At 63.3% G+C, this 16,119-nt stretch overlaps 1 protein-coding gene across 1 annotated transcript; it reads right to left on the reverse strand.

Moving 5' to 3' along the window:
- Positions 1-5,455: 5,455 nt before the first annotated feature.
- On the reverse strand, positions 5,456-11,935 carry CSF1 (colony stimulating factor 1). Its single transcript, XM_086627383.1, has 8 exons — positions 11,915-11,935; positions 10,541-10,672; positions 8,672-8,734; positions 8,184-8,363; positions 7,740-7,917; positions 5,930-6,768; positions 5,615-5,670; positions 5,456-5,507 (listed from the first exon to the last, which is right to left on the reverse strand). The coding sequence occupies exons 1-8, from the start codon at positions 11,933-11,935 to the stop codon at positions 5,456-5,458; spliced, it is 1,521 nt and encodes a 506-aa protein (XP_086483509.1).
- Positions 11,936-16,119: the final 4,184 nt, after the last annotated feature.

Genomic DNA, 16,119 nt, shown 5'->3' on the forward strand with positions numbered 1-16,119 from the left:
CGGGGAAAAAAATCAAAAGTCAAGAAAACAGAGAAATGACAGGGAAAAGTCGAAGGACACGGGATGGCGGCAGGAGCGGGATGTCGCCAGGCGGCGGCCCGTGGGAGCGGGGACACGGGGGGAGCGGGCGCCCTTCGGACCCCACGGCCCGGGGAGGGCAGGGGAGGGACAGGGACGTGCCGGGCCTGATCCTGCCCCGCTCTCGCCTACGAGCCCGGGGAGGCAGCGGGACCCCGGGGACATCGGGGTGTGGGGGCATGGCCCCGGGGAGATGCATGGTCCCGAGTGGGTGCGCAGTCCCCAGTGGGTGCACGGTCTCGGGTGGGTGCGTGGTCTTGCATGGACGGGTGCCCAGCCCTGGGGGGGTGCTCAGCTGCGGGAGGGTGCCCAGCCCTGGGTGAGTGCACAGCCCTCGGTGGGTGCACAGTCTCGGGTGGGTGCCTGGTCCTGGGTGGGTGCCCAGCACCCATCCCCACCAGCACAACAGCCCCCAGCTCGGTGCCAGCGCAGAGTCCGGTCTGTAACCTCCCCGGCCCTCGTTACCCATTAACGAGCTGACCGGTGCCCCAAGGTCCCCGGGAGTCCCCACCTGTATCCCTAGCCCAGGCGAGGGGTGCTGAGCCCTTTGGGGGGGTGCTGGGCTTGAGCAGGACTGCCTTCCTCCCCTCCTCTTCCTCCTCCTCCTCCTCACTGGGGTCCCCTGCCGTGGGGTCCGTATTTCGGGCAGGGACACCCACACCCTGACAACAGGGCCGGGGATGCTGAGGGGCCGCATCCTGCACCGTGGCGGGGCTCAGGGCTGAGCACCCACTGGGCTGAGCACCACCTGCACCCCTCTGGCAGCGGGCAATGGGGGGTTTGAGAGTGCAGGTGTGGGCAGGGGTCCTGACCCCACCAATGGGTGTCCATCTGTCTGTCTGTCCTGCTGGGCACCACCCCACTCCCAGCGCCACCCATGGGTGCTCGCCCACCCTGCCCAAGCATCACCCCCAGGTCCCTAGGGTCCCCTCATGGGGTCTGGGGACGGGCTTGTGCCTCTGTCCCAGGACAGGCAGCAGCCCTGCCCTCGGGTCACTCTGACCCTGACCTTGTCCCTGTCCCCATCCTCAAACCCCCCACGGGCAGCAGGGGGTCGGGGGGGCATCTAAGCTCCACTCAGGCTTCGCATTCCCAGTGGCATTCCCTTAAAATACGAGCTAGGAAAACCTCAGCATTTGGGTTAAAACCCATGGGGAGGCAGTGTGCAGATAACATTTTTTTAACCAAAATCGCTGTGTCTGGCCACAAAACAGCCTCTGGCCACCAAAATCCTTCAGCAGCTCCTTGGCCAAAACCTTGTCCTGGACCCTCTGTGCCCCACGAACCGCGGCCCCGGGGCCCTTTCCGGGCGTCTCTGCCCCGTCAGCAGCTCTGCGGTGCCCGCGGTGGCGCTGGAGAAGGTTTCTCAGGGTGGGCAGGGACCCCTCGGGGCATTTGGGGGGGTCTTGGGGCACTTGGGGTGGTCTTGGGACAGTGGGACGAGCCTGGGAGGTCCCAGTTCCACCAATGCTGCAAGCACCGGGGATGTGGGGTACCCCCTCAGGTTCGATGTTGGAGTGCCCAGGGAGGGTGCTGGGGTGGGATGCCCCCGCTCTGTGCCACCCCATGTCACGGCTGTGCCACCCCATGCCACCCCGTGCCTGCACGGTGCCACTACCCTGTGGGTCCCAGAGGCCACTTGATGATGCCTTCCCCTCTGCCAGCCATCTTTTCCCCAAAATCATCATTTTTCACCTTGTCAAGGCAGCATTTTAAGACATAAACACCCATTTTGCCCACCAGGAGGGACCCCAGGGTGCCACCACCCTCTGTGCCCCACTCAGCTCTGGGGGGGGGGGCAGTTTCTTTTCCACCCTCCTGGCCCAAATCCTGCAGTGGCGAGACAGGTTTTTCACTTTTTTCCTGCATTTTCCATTGGTCTTTATAGGTTTGGGCTGCTCAAAGCAGCCAGAGGGGTCAGGGATGAGGGTTTGTGGGGTGTAAATTTGGAGGGGGCAGGTATTGGCACTTGTAATATCCCCCCTCAGCAGTCAGAGACGCTCCCACCTCTGAGCTCTACCAAAGCATTAAGCTACTGTCACAGCCCCGCCATCATTCAGCTCCAGAGTTAACACCCTCAGCCACACAGCCAGCTTTCACCTGGAGTTGCCTGCGGAGCAGGGGCTTGCTACCCCCAGCACCCCGCAAACCCGGGCACCCTGCCCACCCCTAAGAACAGCCTCTGCCCTTAAATACCCCCCCAAATCCGACCATAATGATTGTGGCCTGAATCCAGTGGGATATATATAGGTCCCACTTCCCTGGGAAGGGGATGTGGACCTGGGAAACCCCTGGCTGCTGCTGGGGAGAGGAAGGGCTGAGCTGAGTCAGCTCCCCTCGAGGAATCCTGTTTGTCAGCACCGACACCCGCAAAAGGCTCCCGGGCCTCATCCTGCCCTTCCCATACCCCGGAGAAGGGGGGGGCTTAACCCTGCACCCCCCCAACACCAACCCCCCCATGAGGACGCTTGGTAGGGGTTCAGGATGGCATCAAAACCTCCCTTGTGCCCTGGGTACCTCCCACCCCAGGGATGCTGGATCCATCCAAGGGGAGTGGGATGTGGGGGTCCCCCATTCCTGGAAGGCAAAGGGAGCTGGGGGGGGGGGCGGGGGGGGCAGGAAATGCCTCTTCAAGGGCTGCGAAAGGCTCGCAGGAAACTTTGCCCAGAGCAGCCCGGAGTGTGTTTGCTTTAAGCAGCTGCTCCCCGACCCCCCGCGCACAATTTTTGGGGCAGCCCCTCAGCCACTGGGAAAGGGGACCCCACGCCTGGAGGGACCATGCCGGAGGGATGGGGGGGCGGTGCTGGGGGGCAGGAAGGCCGGAGCCGTCCCTCTGCGCCGGTGTCAGTGACCGTGAACTCTCCGTGTGCATCAACAGGAAAGCGGGTCGGGGTGACGAGGGTGACTCCGAGTCCTGGTGACACCCAGGAGCAGCAGCTCCAGCAGCTTTGCGTGGGTGCCCCCCCACCCAAGGACACCCCCACACACTGCAGGATGCCAAAGCAGCCCCACAGAGTTGGGGGGTGAACAGGAGGGGACCCAGCCCTGGGGGGGGGGGGGGGGGGGGGCGGGATGGAAGACTCCATCCCACCCTTCCCCATATGGTCCAGGCTGGGGCTGGGTGGTGAAGAAACAACCTTTCTGTCCCCTGTACTCAGCTCCGTGCAGCTGCACTGGGGACAGACCCCCCCAAGATGTCCCCTCTCCACCCCCTCCCCCTTGCCTCCCTCCTCTCCCCTCCAAAAATCCCCCCTCCCTATCCCTTTGCCCCCCTCCTCTCCCCCCCACCCCAAAATCCCCCCTCCCTGTCCCCCTGCCTCCCTCCACTCCCCCCAAAAAAATCCCCCTCCCTGTCCCCTATTAGGGACCCCAGAGCTGGGACAGGGGTGGTCACAGGCTGCATCCCCCATCACCCCCCTCCCCATATCCCCCCCCCCCAACTCACACAGTGCTACACGTCTCTGTTTATTAATAATATTAAATACACAAGCTGTTTTCCATTATTTTCTTTAAATAGACTTCTTTAAATGACTTTGTATAAAATATTTCAACATTTCATTGTATAAAAAAAAAAAAAAAAAAAAGAGAGAACAGAGGCAAAATAAAGCCAACACAGCTTAAAAGGCAAATTTTCTCCCCCAGGAGCGAGGCCAGCGTGGCGTTGCCATCTCCTCCGCGGTGCAAATCGGTGCCGAGCCGGTGGTTTACACCAGCAACAGGTCTGGCCCTGTTCACCCTGCTGCGCTCAGAGCTTTCCTCCTGATTTACACCAGTCCCTTGTACTGGAAACCCTTCCTTTTGGCAGTCATAAATACACGTATTTAAAAAAAAAAAAAAAAATAGTAATGCTTTTTTTAAAAAGTTTGGTTTGTCCATGTTTTCCTCCATCGTAGAAAAATAATACTTCAAATCCCAAGAGCAGCGCAGGCCACGCTTCACATTCGGGGCCAGAGAGATGCTGCGGTGGGGCAGGATGCGGCCCAAGCCCGGAGTATCTCCAGAGATGGCTCATCCCCAGTCCAGGCTCTTCCCAAAACTGGGGAAGGGGCTAAGCCGAAGAGCCCTCCCCCAGGTACCCAACTGGGGCATCTCCATCTCTTACACTCATGTCACTCTGGTCCTCCCCCGGCCCCACTTCCCTTCTCTAAAAGCACAATCATAAAAAAAAAATAATAAAAAAATAATAATCCAGTCGCAGGCGAGACCAGCTCGCAGCAAAAACCCTGCGGGGGCGGGGGAAGGGGGCAGGATGGGTGTCCCCCCCCCAATCCCATCAGATACTTGTGCAGGATAAAAGACTTCCATCCGCTAAATTAAAAATAAAACCCTAACGGCGTGACGGGGAGCCGAGGCCAGCTCGGGCGCGGGACCGCAGCCAGATCTCCGGTGGCAGGATGGGGACCGGGAGGGTGCCAAGCATCACCCCCCCACACCCCCCTGCCAAAGCCCGGAGACGTGGCACCGATGGGGGCTTTAAATATTCACAGTGTGAGGGTCGGGGCTGGGGTTGTGCAGCCCAGGGCAGGGGGGATGGATGGTTCCTGGCAAATGACCGCCCCCCCCCCCCCCCCCCCCCCGGCATCTGGGATGCTCCGGTTGAAGCCTCGGGAAGGGCAGGGTGAAGGCAGGGGGGGTGATGGGTGCTGCTCCAAACCCCGCCGTGCTGGGGTGGGAGATTTGCAGGGGATTCAGGGAGCTGGTGCCCACCCTCGCATCATTCCATGTCCAAATGGGATCCAGCATCCCGTGTCCAGCCTCTCCGGCATCCCGCTCAGCACCGCGGCATCGTGTCGGCCACCGCCGCCAGCCCGGTAAAGCCCTTCGGTGACAGTCCGATGCCATCCAGCCCTTGGCTGCTTGGGGGGGGGGGGGTCCTTCTCGGGATGCATCCCCCCCAGCCCTTCATCCCTGTCTGGGAAGGGATTTTTTCCCAGTCTCTGGCCACCGGCACGGGGCGAGGGAAGCGGGAGCATCAGCATCGTGGCGAGGCTGGCGCGTGCCGACCCTCCTTCGCACGGCGAAGAGCATCCGGATCCGTCCCCCCAGCGGCTTCACATCCCGCCTCGGGCCCTGGGAAAGCAGGAGAAAAATGAGTGGGAGCTGAGGCTCTGCCAGGGAGGAGGAGAAACATATAAAAACCACAGGAAAAACTACTGTATATATTAAAAAAGCGCTGGTAATGGATTAATGGGCTGCAAAACCGCGCGCTGGCAGCGGCGGGGTGCAGACCTGCTCCTCTCCGTGTCTTCCGACCCCGTAGCCGAATTTCCCAGCCCGTGGCCGAGGTCAGTGCCAGTGGGGACGGAGCGGGCACTCGCCGCTGTCCCCACGGGCTCGGGCTGGAGCTCTGCGAGGTGCCATCCAGCCCCTGCTCACCTTAGAGGTCCTGAGACTCCAGCTCTGGACATGCCCTCGCTCCCTGCAGTGCCCTGCGAGGGAAAGCTGGGGTGGATGGGGGGGTTTAGGGCAGAGTGGCCCCAGGTGGGGGTCCCCAGTGTCCCCCCCCCTACCCCAAGCAGGAGGGGATGGCACCCACCTCCTCTCCGGCTCCTCGGGGTCACAGCCTCCATCTTCCAGCGGCCGCTCCAGGACCTGCGTGGAGGGAGGGGGAACGGGAAGATGAGCCTTAGGGAAGGGGAGGGGGCTGCGGCAGGGACCCCCAACCCATTGCAGGGGGTGGAAATCTCCCACACAACATCCTCCCACCCTGCTCGGCACCACCACTTGTCCCCCCCATCCCAAAACGATGAGGAAAGCAGGGCTGAACCCACACAGACTGAGAGATGAGTGGGGAAACTGAGGCAGGAGAGGATGCTTGCACCCACGGAGGGGGCAGGGGGGGAAGCCTTACCCTGAATTTATACTTGTAGAAGAGGAGCCCTCCCATGGCCAGCAAGACGGCCACCGCGCTGGCCACCAGGATGTATATCAGGGGCTCCCGGTGGCCCTCCGTGCCGGCCGCCTCCTTCCTGCGCTGCTCTGCGCTCAGAACAAAGCCAGAGTCAAAGCTGGGGCCGGCCCCGCCGTCCTGGGGCTCCCGCAGCCGGCTCAGCCCCCAGCCTTGCCCCCCTGCCCCCATCCCGGGGCCACCCGGCGCTCGGCCCCACGGCCCCGGGGCCATCCTGGAGAAACGGAGCTGGGTGATGGGTTGTGATGCCTCGGCGGGATGGATCTTGGCTCCGCCGTCCGCCGAGCCGCCGCTGTGGGATGCTGCCGGCGCGGTGGTCCTGAGCCCACCGGGATGGTCCGGGAAGATGGAAGCTCCCTGCTTCAGGGCTGGATCCTGCGGCGGGTGGTCGGTCACCGCTTCGGTGCCCCTCTCCACCAGCTCTCCATCCCCGCGCAGGATGGAGACGTCCACCGCTGCCAGGCTAAGGGTCCCGGCTGGATCCAGGAGGGTTTCGGCGCTGTCGGCTGGAGCTGTCTGCAGCATCGCGGGGGACTGTGCCAACGCAGCGTCACCTACCCCGGCACCCAGGACCTCCTCGGTCCCCGAGCCGCCGTCCGTGCTACTGGGGGACTGAGACGGGGTATCTAAGTCAGCGAGGGTGGCATGGGAGAGGCTGTAAGGGACCCGGGTGCTAGCAGGTGCCATCTCCCTGCCGGCATGGGTGGCAGCGGAGAGGGAGGGCTGGGTGGCAGAAGGGAGGGCAGGGGACAGGCAATTGCAGTCGGGATCTGTCCCCACACCTGAAAGAAGCAGAAAGAAGAGAGGGCCGTGGGGTCACCAGCCTCCGAGAGGGCACAGAGAGCAGATCCGAGGTTCGGGGGCAACGTCCCCGTCCCTCCCCGCAGCCCCGGGCATGAGGGTCAAACAGCCTCCCCAAAATAAAGGGGAGAGCAAAGGGGAGGCAGGGGACAGGCAGGGACAGACGTGGCAGCACAAAGATGACAAGCAGCACGTGGGACGGAGCAAACCCGCATCGCCGGGTCCCCCGAGCCGACGGCAGTGGGTTATCCACGACTGGCAGGAGCTGGACAGTCACGTTTAACGTCCCCCACGGCACAGGGACGCGGCGCAGCTCCGACACGCGGACGGCAGCGAGACGTCTCCTCCACGGACATGCAAACACACAGCACGGCGCTCGCAAAAGCGCGGACGGCACCACGGGCTCTTCCACCCTGGCAGGCAACGCTCTCCCCAAAGACTCGGTCAGGGGAAACCGAGGCACGGGGAGGTTGAAGTGACACGGCCGAGGTCATGCAGCACGTCGGTGGCAGAGGGGTCCCAGCGCCTCCGTTGCTCCATGTTATTGCTCAACCCGGGCGCTGGGGCTTTGAGACGGAGCCAAGCCTGATGCCTTCAGCCAGGCTGATGAAGATGCCTCCATATTCCCCCTCAGCATCTCTCTCCGGCCTTGTTTCCAGCAGGATTCGGCCCAAATCCCCCCTCAGAGGGCAGCCAGTCCCTTTCCCTAACCCTGGCTCTCCCCAGGCGCAGACGCAGAGCTCACCGACACGCCGCCAAGGCCACCCCGCAGGGACGGCCGCCAGGTGAGCGACAGAGACGAGGACCAACAGAGACACGTGTCGTGCCCACGTGTGCCCGCAGACAGGGACACGTGGCTGTCAAGCTGCTCCATGCAGGCAAGCCCAAGCCCCCCCAACTCTCTCAGCCCAGTACGGGTTTGCCAGGCAGAAGCAAAGCTTTGGCATCTCACCTGGTGAGGATCCAGCCTTCCTGGGTCCCAAGCAGGTCCTGCGGTAGACCTGGCTGCAGTCCTTCTCGAAGGTCTCCTGGTTCTGCAGCAGCTGGTTGATGTCCTGGAAGAACTGCTTCACCAGCACCAGCATCTCGTAGGGGGAGGTGGTGAACTCCTCAAAGCACATCTGCGAGAGCTGGAGGAAGAGCCGGGCTCAGCATCAGCTCCGCGACTGTGCCAAGCACCCAGTGTCACCGTCACGGGGTACCACGCTGCGCCCAGGACAGAGTCTGACCCCTTCATGGCTCTCCAAGTTCATGCACACCCCGTTTCTGCTCAACACCAAGGTCCTGCCTGCTCACCCAGCCCAGGCTGCTCTGGACACCCTGTTTCACCCAAGGACAAGGGCTCAGACCCCCAGTCCTGCGGATCTGGCACCCCACCAGGCAGGGGACATCATACCTGTCTCTCCTCATCATCCTCCTCCCTGATGCAGGGGTCGACGTTCTCGTCGATGCGGCTGTACATCCTCCGCACCGCCTGCATCTTTTTGGCGTTGGACGAGTTCTCCTTGAACTCTGTTCGCTCCAGGATCTTGCCCAGCAGAGGAAAGGCAGCTTTGACGTAGCAGACGGAGTCGTTCTGCGAGGACACGGACCACCCCCCAGAAAAAAAAGCAAGGCTGGTTACTGGATGGGTAGGGGCAGCACCACTCATCCCACTCTGCCTGGGGGAAACTGAGGCACGGAGTCACAAAATGTCTTTCTATGGTCCCACAGGCTGCCCAAGCTGGCCAGGCAGGATGGGTCCCTCCTGGGCTGCTTCCCGCAAAGGGGAACAGGAAAGGGGAGATTGGGGACCTGGGGACCCTCCCCGTGCACCAGCCAGTCCTGGTCCTTGTCCCACCCCATCCCCTTCTGTCCCCCGGTGCCCAGCAAGGAGTCACTCACCAACTGCATCTTATCGATGAACTTGAAGGAGACCCTGCCCGGGTGCTGCATCTGGGTGTCAGCCTGGAAGGACAGAGCAGGATGTGACCCTGCGGTCCCAGGGGGACGGCGCAGCAGAGCCAGCACGGCTGCTCCGAGGGGCTGGAAACAAGCAGCCCCGGGATGTGCCATGCTCTGGGCACAGAGGGGTGCCTCATCCCCCCCGAATCCACGATGTTGGGAGGCTCTGCTCCTCCCTCTGCTTCATCCCACACCATCCTCCTCCTCGCACAGACTCTTCCCTAGGACCAAACCTTTGGCAGGGGTGAGCCCAGGACCCCTGCTCCCACTGGGACGGTTGCTCCTGTACCACGGACCCCCACCTCTCCCTGCTTACTCCTACCCTACCTCTCTTCCTCCTCCTCCTCTTCCTCCCAGCACTCAGCCCTGCTCCATCCTCCCAGACTCTACCCCACATCACTCGCCCCGCTAAAGCCAGGCTGCGAAAGACCATCCCGCCATGCAGGCGGTGGCCGTGACACCGAGGTCACACATCCTCCGGCATCGCACAACGCCGGGTTCCCCGCACGCGGCGCTGCCGGCCTCCCATACCATGACCCTTTCTGATATAGTGGGGGTGGAAAACTCACCCCGAACAAGCCCCACTTGCCTCCGGGCTGGTATCCCAGGCTGGGAGGACGAGGGCTGCCAGAATTGCCAATTCTGGCAATTCTGGCAGCCCTCGCCCTCCCAGCCTGGGATACCGGCCCGGAAACAATTACTCCATTATCCCGCAGGGTTTGGAGCAAGAGTTGGCTCCTCCGCCAGCGGGAAGAGGAGAGGGCTGCCATCCTCAGCACAGAAACCACAACTTCCATTCAAACCTGCTCCGTTCCCCTTTTTCCCTCCCTTCCTCAACCCGCTTTTAATCCCTGGGGGGTTGCAAAGCAAAGGGTCCCCCAGAAAAGCGGGGTGCTGGTGTCCAGGGGCAGCTCGAGCAGAGGAAGCTGAGTTTGCACACACGGTACGTGCCAGCTCCCGGCACCGCAGCTCGGCGCTGAAAGAGGAAGAGGTGAAGCGAGTCCGGCCGCAGCGGTTTACACGCCGCGAGTCGCCGGAGAGAGCTCGGTGCAAAGGAAGCTGGCGGGGAAGATTCGGAGGGGGCCGGCAGCGCCTCTCGCCCGTGCACCCCCGTTCGCTGCGACGGCAGAATTTAATCCGCGACGAGCGCGCAAATCCCTGCGTGCCCCCGATTCCCGTTTCTTCCCCCGAATGGCCGCGTGATTCCCAGCTCGGAGGTGAGCCAAGGGCCAGGGCGAGATACGGCCCCAACAGCCGGAATGGGGCCAGGAGTGCGAGCACCCGGAGCTGCCCACGGGCTCCGTGGGATGAAGGCACCCATCGCCCCAGCCCGGCTGGCTCCAGCGCAGGGTAGCCTGGCCAGCAGCCTCCCTCGCTGCCTGCCACCCACCCACAGCCCCGTTGCCAGCCCAGCTTCCAGGCAAGCAGCTGGACTCAGGAATGCAGCCGGATTCCTCCGCTTAACCCCTGCGCGGCTGCAGAGAAATCACCAGGATCCCACAGCACCGGTCCCCTCCATCACCCCCACACTCATCCAGCCCCACTCTCCGGCTACACTCCCGCTTCCCTTCTTCCATTTCTCCCACCAGCACCTTCCCCTTGCCAAAGACACCGCCGCACATCACCCTCCCTGGTGCCCACTTGTCTCTCGTGCCCATGGATGCTCAGCTCCTGGGTACCATCGTTTTGCTGGCGGAGGTGAAAATAAGCTGATTTGTTGATTTTTCAGCCCTAAATAAGGGCTAGTTTGTGGCTGCCTGGCTCCAAACAAGCCCCCGTCCCGCAGCAGAGCCCGTGGAGGGCACTCACCAGTTCCTCCAGCTCAGCCAGGTGCTTCTCCGTGATGATCTGCTGGCAGTAGCTGTTCTGCTCTGTCTCATGGATGCTGCAGAGCAGGAGGAGGAAGAGGGACGACAGCAGGGTGCAGCGGAGCAGGCACACCTGAGCACGGCAGAGCAAAAGGCTTGGAGCAGGGTTAACCCCACCACCTGAGCCCCCTCCCCTTCCCCACCACCCCCCAGAGCGGCCACCTTTGTGGTGGACAGGGCTTGACCACAGTCCACCGGGATAACCCCACCATGGTCCTCCAAGCCCCGTGCCCATCCCCATCCCGCTATTTTTAGGAACTCCAGGGCAGCGGGGAATTCCCCAGTGCCTGACACGGGGGGCTGCGTGGCCGGGGCCCGGCTGCCACAAGCCTGGCCACAGCTCCCGACCACCTCCACGCTCCCCAGCCAGCCCTTGTCCCTTCTCCAGCACCATTTCTCCGCCTGTCCTGCAAATCCTCTCCTCCACCCCGGCTCCAGGGAGCTGTCTGACACACTGACCCACCCATCCCCAAAAATCCTCTTCCCACCCCCCCCAGCCTCCACCGCCTGCACCCGCCGGGCTCTTTCCATGCAGCGGCTCTGGCGTCACCCCAAATTCCCCTCCCAATCCCCCTGCAAAGACGCGGGGAGACCCCAAATCATGGCAGGACCCCGGTGGGCAACGGGGCTTGTCCCAGAGCCAAGACTCCCGAGGTGGGGATGGAGCAGATCCCCGGGACGAGGGGTGTACGCCCGCCCCCCCCCCCCCCCCCGCGATGCACCGGCACCGAGAGGGTGCCTGGGTGATGGGTGGGGGGAATTTCCCTCGGAGGCTGTCCAGAAATCCTTCGCTCTTGTGAAATTGCAAGATGCCGCCCGGGCCACCGCCGAGACGCGGCCACGGCTGGCCGGAGCCTCACCCCGCCGGGGATGGGCTGGAGCCGGGGGCCGGGACGGGGCTGGGAGCGGGGCCTTTTCCCGCCGGTTCCGGGAACCGGGACGGGGCTGAAGCCAAGAACTAGGGCGGGGACGGAGTTTCACCCCGCCGGGTCCGGGACAGGGGACGGGGCTGGAAGCGAGAACCGGGACGGGGCTGGAAGCGAGAACCGGGACGGGGCTGGAATCTCCCCCCGCGGGTCCGGGAACGGGGACGGGGCTGGAGCATCACCCTGCCGGGAACCGGGGCGGAGAATTCGCCACGTCCCCCTGCGTGACCGGGGAGGCAGGGGGGGAGAAGACGAGGAGAACCGGGGCTGACAGAGCGGCGAGGGCGGCTCCCCCCGGGGACCCCGCGCAACTGGCCGCGGGGGCCGTGCCGGTGGCGGGCAGGGGGTAGGCAGGTGCCCCCACGGGGTAGCAGGAGGGGCCGCCGTACCTTGGTTCCGAGGCGGGGCATGGGGGCTGCCGTGGGGCCGGGGCTGCGGCGGGGCCGGGACGTGCGGGCGAGGAGGAGGAGGAGGAGGAAGCGGCGCAGGAGGAGGAGGAGGCGGCGGCGAAGCCGAGCGGAGCCGGGCTGAGCCGCCGCCGCCGCCGCGCTCCCCTTTATAGCCCCGCACATGTGGTTTATGAGAAAGGCTGGCGGGCGGCCAGCCCCCGCGGCTGCGATCGGCCCCGCTCGGCTCGGCTCGGCCCCGCTCGGCTCGGCTCGGCTCGGCCCCCCCCGGGTGGGCTCGGCCTCGCTCGGATCGGATCGGCTCCGTTCGGATCGGCCATCTCAGATCGGCCCCGTTCGGTTCGGCTCGGCTCCATTCGGATCAGATCGGCTATCTCCGATCGGCCCCGTTCGGTTCGGATCGGCCCCGTTCGGATCGGCTCGGCCATCTCCGATCGGCCCCGTTCGGATCGGATCGGCCCCGTTCGGATCCGATCGGCCATCTCCGATCGGCCCCGTTCGGATCGGATCGGCCCCGTCCGGATCGGATCGGCCATCTCCGATCGGCCCCGTTCGGTTCGGCTCGGCCACCTCGGATCGAATCGGCTCCGCTCGGATCCCATCGGCCCGTTTCGGATCGAATCGGCTCGGCTCGGCCCCAGCCCGACTCGGGACGCTGGGAGCGCTGGGCACTGTGCGACCACCCCCCCCCCCCCCCCGTACCATCATGTGCACACATACATGCACACACACACGCACACACACACATGCACACACACACACATGCACACACGTACATGCATGATGCACGCCCCTGCGCACGTGCACACACACACACGTGTGCACACATCAAGGACAGACACACATCGCTGCACGTGCATGCACACCCCTCGGAACACGCGTGTGCACGCACAGGCATACACAGGACTGAGGCGTGCACACACGCACATGCACACACCACTGCGTGTGCAGCGCTGCAGCTGGCACACACGTGCATGTGTATGGTCACCCCGGGCACTCGTACCTGTACACACACACAGCACACACTCACACACATGTCCTGGAGCTTGCACACGTGCATGCTCACTTCTGGGCACAGGTACCCATGCACGCACGCATGTGACACCACATGTGCGTGCACACGCAGCCCCCATGCCTGCATGCACAGCCATGCACACACACACCACCCGCATGCACGCTGCACGTGTGCACCCAAGCACACCCCCAGTGTGTGCACATGCATAACCTCCTACGTGCACACACACTTGCAGGCTCACTGGTGCAACCATGCAGCCATGTGTGCACACCCACACGTGTACATCACAAACACACAGGGTTACGTGGTCCTATTTGTGCACAAACCACAAATGCACACGTGCAGGTATATCCCCACGTGCACCATGCACAAACGCGTCCGCACGCACACCGACACGCACCCCAGTGCATCGGCGATGCGCACACGCAGCCCCCGCTGCGACTTTGCACCTTGCTCCTGCTCCACGCCTGCCGTTGTCCTGCAGAAAATCCTGCCTGGGTTTGACAACCTTCCCCTTGCAGCAACGTGCCCGGTTCCGGTGGGCGAAGCTCCCCCAGACCCCGTCATCTGCAGCCGAAATGTCCGAGAGAGACGTTTCTGCCACGCACAGGGTTGCAGGCGATTTGGGATTGGGGTGCCCTTGCCATACTGGGGTGCGGGGTTCGTGGGTGCACTGGGTGCTGGGAGCAGCGGCGGGAGGGAATTGGGGGTGTTGGCACATGCGAGCAGGGCCGGAGCGGAGGCGTCGGAGGCGAGAGGATGGTGAGAGGCCCCAGGGTGTTCCTGCGGTGGCTGATCCAGGCTCCCATGGCCGCTCTTCCTAGTGCTGGTGCCAGGCAGGCAGCAGGCACAGAGGTGTGTGAAAGGACCCGTGGGCCTGGGCATGCACGGACGGATCCCTGCATGCAGGAACGGAGCCATTTGCACGGGCATGCATGGGCGGATCCACCCGTGCAAGGATGGATCCACGTGTGCACAAGAAGATCTATCTGCGTGTATGTGCATGGATGGATCCACTCATACATGGATATATCCATGTGTGCACAAGCAGATCTGTTTGCATGGGCATGTGTGGACAGATCCATGTGCACACGTGCATGGATGGATCCATGTGTGCACAAGCAGATCTATTTGCATGTATGTGCACGGGCAGATCCGTGTGCATGGATGGATCCATGTGTGCTTGGATAGATCCATGGGTGCGCAGGCAGATCCGTTTTCGTGGGTGTGCATGGATGGATCCCTGCGTGCAGGGATGGATCCGTGTGCATGGACAGATCCATGTGCACGCATGTGGATGCTTGGAGCCACTTGTGCGTGGATGGATCCACACGTGCACAAGCAGATCCGTTTGCACGGGTGTGCACGAAGGGATCCGTGAGCGCACCGATGGATCCTTGTGCAAGAGACTGCACGAACGGATCCATCTGGGGACGGATCTGGGGACAGAAAAGCCACCGACATTGGGGTGCTGGGCATGCAGAAACCCCTGTCACTCCGCTGCCCGTTCGTTTGCAGGTGACTGGAAACAACTGGTCTCCAGGAGGTGAACCATCACCTTGCAAAGCCTTCGCCACCCTGAATATTCCCTGAACACAACTGGAGGGGACCGGCAGCCCCGGGGCTGCGGCTGTGACAGCGGCACGGTGACACCGGGGCCGCGTGCCGGTGACAGCCACCACATCCGAGCTCCGAGGACGCGGCGGTATCTGCTCCCCGGCGCCGGAAACGCTGACGGAGTTTCAGATGCTGCTGAGGGTTTTTCTTGGAGCTGAGAGAACCCCGAGCGAGCGAGGGGCCGGGATCGGGGGAACCCGGACGGAGGAACAACGGGGAGTCGGGGTTGGGGAAGCACCGGGAACCATCCGGAGATGGGGATGGCCGTGACAGCCCCGTGATGGCATCAAATCTACCCCCGGTTTCTGGGTGCCACGTGTGGCCTTATCACCCATGGGTGGCCCATAGCAACCGCACCGATAAACATCGCTGCTGAGGATGACGGGGAACGAGGGGGGGGAGGAAGGACGCCGGGGTTAAAAGCAAGTTGTACCCACAAAATCCCCCCCTTTCTCCACCCCTAAATGGTGAGGAATTCTCTCCGTTTTCCAGGATGAGCTGTCCCGGGAGCCTCCGCAGCACCGGGAGGTGGGAGGACGCCGGGGTGGGCACCCAGGAGAGGCAGCCGGGTGACGCCAGGCGCGGGGGGAAGGTGACTCACGGGGACCCCGTGCCAGCCGACAGAGGACCACGCTCCTTCTTATCAACCGCACACTCATTCCCACCTCCTTTTAAGTGACCGGAAAAGTGTCACATCCCCGAGTCATGGGACAAGCGACCGCGGGCAGGGGGATGGTGGGACGGCGGCACGACATGGCGCTCGGGTTAATAACCCACCTCCTGCATGACAGAGGGCGAGAGCAGCAGCCACGTTTGGTTTTTTTGGCAGGGAAGTGGCTTCTGCCCCTCCCCCCCCTCCCAAACCTGCCAAAATCCCTGAGTCACGGGGCAGAAATAAAGACGACATCAAGAGCGGTGGCAGGTGACAGCTGTGGCAGAGTCGTGGCCCCCCCTCCATCCCCGCACCACAGCCAGTAAAATTAGGGGAGGTGAAATTTGGGGTCTGGGGATCTTCTTGTCCCTCTCCCAGTTGCAAACTGGGACCAGAGGCTGCTGTCTTCATCTCGCCCACAGCCATATCCAAGCCCTGAGGCTGTCACCCAAGGAGGGGGGGAAAGGCAGGATGAGGCCATGGGGGCTCGTGGGCATCGCAGGGGGCTCCCCGTGCCCGCAGCTCCCCACGCAGGGATGCGGGGTGGGGGGAGGGGGGGATGCAGGAAGCTCCCAGCTCTGAAGGGACCAGACACGGGGACCACCCCCCTTGCAGCCACATCTCCTCCGCGTCTGAGGTTCGAGCATCCCTGGACCTTGACCCTCTGGCTCAGGGAGCTGGTCGGGCACCATGAACTTCAGCAATTCCTCCTCTTCCCAACCCCAACACCTCATTTTGGGAAGCTTTTCCAGGCCAGCGAGCACCAAAGAGGGGGAGCAAAACGTGCAGCACATCCGAAGCCCCTGCCGCCTCCCTGGGCTGTGCCAGGGGGACCAGCCTTGGGCTGCCAATGGCCTCTGCGGAGAAAGTTATTTCCAACAAGAAAGTGCTGTGAGCTCTTAA

The sequence above is a fragment of the Tauraco erythrolophus genome, chromosome 27 (assembly GCF_009769465.1).
Source record: "Tauraco erythrolophus isolate bTauEry1 chromosome 27, bTauEry1.pri, whole genome shotgun sequence".
NCBI lineage: Eukaryota > Metazoa > Chordata > Aves > Musophagiformes > Musophagidae > Tauraco > Tauraco erythrolophus.

Bases quoted from the DNA above. Each gene is read 5' to 3' on its own strand.
- CSF1 (XM_086627383.1), bottom strand. From the start codon at position 11,935: ATGCCCCGCCTCGGAACCAAG. The intron at 8,364-8,671 runs GTGAGTGACTCC...GTGTCCTCGCAG, and splicing joins TCATCGATAAGATGCAGTTG to AACGACTCCGTCTGCTACGT. The intron at 7,918-8,183 runs GTATGATGTCCC...CTCTTCCTCCAG, and splicing joins AGGATGATGAGGAGAGACAG to CTCTCGCAGATGTGCTTTGA.